The sequence below is a fragment of the Babylonia areolata genome, chromosome 32 (assembly GCF_041734735.1).
Source record: "Babylonia areolata isolate BAREFJ2019XMU chromosome 32, ASM4173473v1, whole genome shotgun sequence".
Lineage (NCBI taxonomy): Eukaryota > Metazoa > Mollusca > Gastropoda > Neogastropoda > Buccinidae > Babylonia > Babylonia areolata.
In genome coordinates this window covers 22,331,750-22,337,427 of record NC_134907.1, presented here as the reverse complement: position 1 = coordinate 22,337,427, position 5,678 = coordinate 22,331,750, and the positions used below count along the sequence as shown (strand labels likewise).

At 43.7% G+C, this 5,678-nt stretch overlaps 1 protein-coding gene across 1 annotated transcript in view; it reads left to right on the top strand.

Moving 5' to 3' along the window:
• Positions 1–5,678, top strand: part of LOC143276638 (uncharacterized) — a 109,722-nt gene continuing 104,044 nt past the window's right edge. Inside the window, exon 1 of the mRNA XM_076581256.1 lies at positions 1–206. Within this exon, the coding sequence (XP_076437371.1) occupies positions 161–206 (46 nt within the window). The 5' untranslated portion in view covers positions 1–160. The remainder of the gene's footprint in view (positions 207–5,678) is intronic.

The window sequence follows — 5,678 nt, the reverse complement described above, 5'->3', positions numbered from 1 at the left end:
TGTGACGTCGGCCTGTTGTCTGTCAAGCAGACGCCGTGGTCTGTGTTTGAAGCCTGCTGCCTGAGATCGCTTGGCTGAGGGAAACCTCCACGGTCCCGTTGGGTCATAACCAAGGCCAGACTCGAACCCTGAGACCCGTCCGTCTTGGCCACTGCACACCATGCGGCTGTCTGTCTCGCTGCTGGTGGGGGTGCTGTGTCTCTTTGGTGAGGAAAGTAGTTAGAGAGAGAGAGGGAGAGGGAGAGAGGGAGGGAGAGGGAGGGAGGAGAGAGGGAGAGAGAGAGAGAGAGAGAGAGAGAGGGAGGGAGAGGGAGGGAGGAGAGAGGGAGGGAGAGAGGAGAGAGAGAGAGGGGGGGAGGAGAGAGAGAGGGAGGAGAGAGAGAAAGAGGAAAAGGGAGAGAGAGAGGGAGGGAGGAGAGGGGGGGGGGAGAGAATTAATCGGAATCGGAATTGGAATGATTTATTCTCATTTAGATCACCAAGTGACGGAGTTAGAGAGTCGGAATCGGAATGGTTTGTTCTCATATAAATATACACATAGGAAGAGAGGACGGGAGGGAGAGAATTAATCGGAATCGGAATTGGAATGGTTTATTCAGATTTAGACTTCTGCACCAAGTAAAGGGGTCACACACACACACACACACACACACACACACACACACACACACACACACACACACACACACACTTTCACTTACTCGTACGCGTACACTTTAACCCTCCCCCTCCTCCCACTCGATTTTTTTCCTTCCCTCGTCTAATATCACTTACAGCGAAAAGACGTTAAACTAAAGAACGAACACCACACACACACACACACACACACAGAGAGAGAGAGAGAGAGAGAGAGAGAGAGAGAGAGTCGCAGTTGGAATGGTTTGTTCTCATTTATACATACAGGGAGAGAGAAGGCGGAAGGAAGGGAGGGAGATTAATCGGAATCGGAATGGTTTATACTCATTTAGACTAAAGCACAAAGTAAAGGAGAGAGAGAGAGATTAATCGGAATCGGAATGGTTTATACTCATTTAGACTAAAGCACAAAGTAAAGGAGAGAGAGAGAGATTAATCGGAATCGTTACTTCTCATTAAGGCTTCATCACCAAATACAGGGGTTACAGAGAGAGAGAGAGAGAGAGAGAGAGAGAGAGAGAGAGAGAATGTGGGGTTGGAGAGAGAATTAATCAGAATCGGAATGGTTTATTCTCATTTAGGATTCACCGCCAAGAGAGCGACACAGAAAGTTCTCTGTCTGGAGCGGTGTCAGTTGAGAGATCCCTGATCCAGATCCCTTTGCTGTACATTTCAAATGCCTGTCTGTGTCTAGCAGCAGATAGGGATTTTAATCGGGTACACTACAGAAAGTGCAATAGCCGAGTGGTTAAAGCGTTGGACTTTCAATCTGAGGGTCCCGGGTTCGAATCTCGGTGACGGCGCCTGGTGGGTAAAGGGTGGAGATTTTTCCGATCTCCCAGGTCAACATATGTGCAGACCTAGAAGATCAAATACGCACGTTAAAGATCCTGTAACCTCCTATGTCAGTGTTGGGTGGGTTCTGGAGACACGGTAATGCACAGCATACATGAACCACACAGCTTGCATGAACCACACGGCACGCATGAACCACACGGCACGCATGAACCACACGGCACGCATGAACCACACGGCATGCATGAACCACACGGCACGCATGAACCACACAGCTTGCATGAACCACACGGCATGCATGAACCACGACAGTCATCGGCAAGTCGTGTTGGCCGTGTGACGGGACGAAGAACTGTAAAGTTCTATACGTAACAAATTATTACCAGTATGAATGTGATTATACCACGTTTGCCATCTACAATCTAATTGTCTTTCGACGGAAAACATAATAAATCTTGAACACTTTTTTTACACTTAAAAAATATATCTATATATGTTAAAACTATTTATAAAAAGAAATGGCCAACGAATTTCTTTAACGAAATCAAAAACCTTTTTCAAAGTCTATGAATGCTACATACAGTTTACGATTGTATGAAAGTGTTTTTGAAGTAGCAAGGTAAACATGTGGTCGACTGTTGAATATCCCTTTCTTAAACCCAGCATGGGAGGGACACAGACATCACAATCAGGCTGATGGCACAGTCAATCTTCGATGTTCGGGGTTAATTCTGAGGTATGTTCTCTGAATATCATTTCAGACTGTAAGTGTCAGGCTAAATTTCTCCAGGAGGCGTCACTGAGTTCGGGCAAATCCATATACGCTGCACCACAACTGCGCGGCAGATGCCCGACCAGCAGCGTCACCCGCCGCCTGTTTTCATCACTAGTTGGGTTTAAAAATGGATATTGAGCACTGATTTTCCTGACACACTTAGCTGAAACCTCCGAACCGCACGTGTGAGGGAAAGCAAAGGGGTGGAGGGAAAGGGGGTGGGGGGATCCTTTTTCGTTATAGTGATTCCAGGAATATTGGGATGTTATCTGCCCCTACTGAACGATGCTGCTGGCATCAAGCTTGCCGTAAAAAAAAATATATATATATATATATATATATATATAATTAAAAAGAAAAAAAAAAGAAAGAAAAACTATATAAAAAAAAAACTTAAAAAAAAAAAAGAAAAAAAAAATGACCAGAAAACATTTCTTTAAAAAAGAAAAAGCTGAATTCATTGGCCACAATACAGATACGGACAGGTTTCAGGTGTTTCCAGATACATGTCACAACGTACGGCTGTTTTACAACATGTCACGATGTACGGCTGTTTTACAACATGTCACGCTGTAAGGCTGTTTTACAACATGTCACGCTGTAAGGCTGTTTTGCAACATGTCACGATGTAAGGCTGTTTTGCAACATGTCACACTGTAAGGCTGTTTTGCAACATGTCACGATCTAAGGCTGTTTTGCAACATGTCACGATCTAAGGCTGTTTTGCAACACACCACGCTGTAAGGCTGTTTTACAACATGTCACGCTGTAAGGCTGTTTTACAACATGTCACGCTGTAAGGCTGTTTTACAACATGTCACAATGTACGGCTGTTTTACAACATGTCACGATGTAAGGCTGTTTTACAACATGTCACGCTGTAAGGCTGTTTTGCAACATGTCACGATGTACGGCTGTTTTACATGTCACGCTGTAAGGCTGTTTTACAACATGTCACGATGTACGGCTGTTTTACAACATGTCACGATGTAAGGCTGTTTTGCAACATGTCACGCTGTAAGGCTGTTTTACAACACACCACGATGTAAGGCTGTTTGCAACATGTCACACTGTAAGGCTGTTTTACAACACACCACGATGTAAGGCTGTTTGCAACATGTCACACTGTAAGGCTGTTTTACAACACACCACGCTGTAAGGCTGTTTTGCAATATGTCACACTGTAAGGCTGTTTTGCAACATGTCACACTGTAAGGCTGTTTTGCAACATGTCACGCTGTAAGGCTGTTTTACAACATGTCACGCTGTAAGGCTGTTTTGCAACATGTCACATTGTACGGCTGTTTTGCAACATGTCACACTGTGAGGCTGTTTGGCAACATGTCACGCTGTAAGGCTGTTTTGCAACATGTCACGCTGTAAGGCTGTTTTACAACATGTCACGATGTACGGCTGTTTTACAACATGTCACGCTGTAAGGCTGTTTTGCAACATGTCACGCTGTAAGGCTGTTTTGCAACATGTCACGCTGTAAGGCTGTTTTACAACATGTCACGCTGTACGGCTGTTTTACAACATGTCACGCTGTAAGGCTGTTTTGCAACATGTCACACTGTAAGGCTGTTTTACAACACACCACGATGTAAGGCTGTTTTGTAACATGTCACACTGTAAGGCTGTTTTACAACACACCACGATGTAAGGCTGTTTTGTAACATGTCACACTGTAAGGCTGTTTTACAACACACCACGATGTAAGGCTGTTTTGCAACATGTCACGATGTACGGCTGTTTTACATGTCACGCTGTAAGGCTGTTTTGCAACATGTCACGATGTAAGGCTGTTTTGCAACATGTCACAATGTACGGCTGTTTTACAACATGTCACGCTGTAAGGCTGTTTTACAACATGTCACGATGTAAGGCTGTTTTACAACACACCACGCTGTAAGGCTGTTTTACAACATGTCACACGCGCGCACACACACACACACACACACACCCTTTCTTTTTTTCTTCTTCTTCTTTTTTTTTCTTGTTGCTGTTGTTTCTTTCATGAAAAGAGCCCAACAGCAAAAAAATACATTTCAGTACGAATCAAACGAATCGTTATCAGAATTAGTTTCTTTTCAATTGCACCAACAACAAAAATTGTCACCGTCTAATGAATATGTTGGACCGGTCAAATTATTTTGGTTTGTTTCTCTTTCGTCGGGGGGAAAAAAGTGAAAAAACCGAGAAATTTTCACCCGGAAGGGAAACAACTGCCACCAACAACTAAAGAGCGAGTTGTATACCTTAGACCGTGTGTTTCTACGATCGAAGCCGTTCAGACAAAGAGAGGACGTCTTGTCATTACAGTTGTGTCGCTAATGTACATCGGGAAAGGTGACTAGTTAAAATTGTGTCACACGAATTTATCTATTCATTTATCTGTATATCTATCTATTTATTTATTTATCTATCTATTTATTTATTTATCTATTTATTCATTTGTTCATTTTACGTATCTTCAGTTCAGTTTTAACCACGGACTTGAATACAGTTATTATATATTATTGAAATTATAAGTCTGTGGGTCTGGCCGTTGCAGGGCTGTCGACAAGGGGCATAACTTGAACGAAACTTCAACGCGAAGCAGACGAATCGAAATCAGTCAAAGGTTTTTAAAGTTTATAACAAAGAAATTGTACGTTAGTTTGCCACAGCGTTCAACTGTAAGTCCTGGACTGAACTGACTGGAGCTTGGTTGTTTTCTATCAGCACTTTGTTTCCCAGATTATTTCCAGACCGAGCTACTCATGTCGCACAGTAACGCTACTCATGTCGCACAGTAACGCTACTCATATCGCACAGTAACGCTGCTCATGTCGCACAGTAACGCTAGCTACTCATGTCGCACAGTAACGCTAGCTACTCATGTCGCACAGTAACGCTACTCATATCGCACAGTAACGCTACTCATATCGCACAGTAACGCTACTCATATCGCACAGTAACGCTAGCTACTCATATCGCACAATAACGCTACTCATATCGCACAGTAACGCTAGCTACTCATATCGCACAATAACGCTACTCATATCGCACAGTAACGCTAGTCATATCGCACAGTAACGCTACCCATATCGCACAGTAACGCTAGCTACTCATATCGCACAATAACGCTACTCATATCGCACAGTAACGCTACTCATATCGCACAGTAACGCTAGCTACTCATATCGCACAATAACGCTAGCTACTCATATCGCACAATAACGCTACTCATATCGCACAGTAACGCTAGCTACTCATATCGCACAATAACGCTACTCATATCGCACAGTAACGCTAGTCATATCGCACAGTAAGGCTACCCATATCGCACAGTAACGCTAGCTACTCATATCGCACAGTAACGCTAGCTACTCATATCGCACAGTAACGCTGGTCATATCGCACAGTAACGCTAGCTACTCATATCGCACAGTAACGCTAGCTACTCATATCGCACAGTAACGCTAGTCAT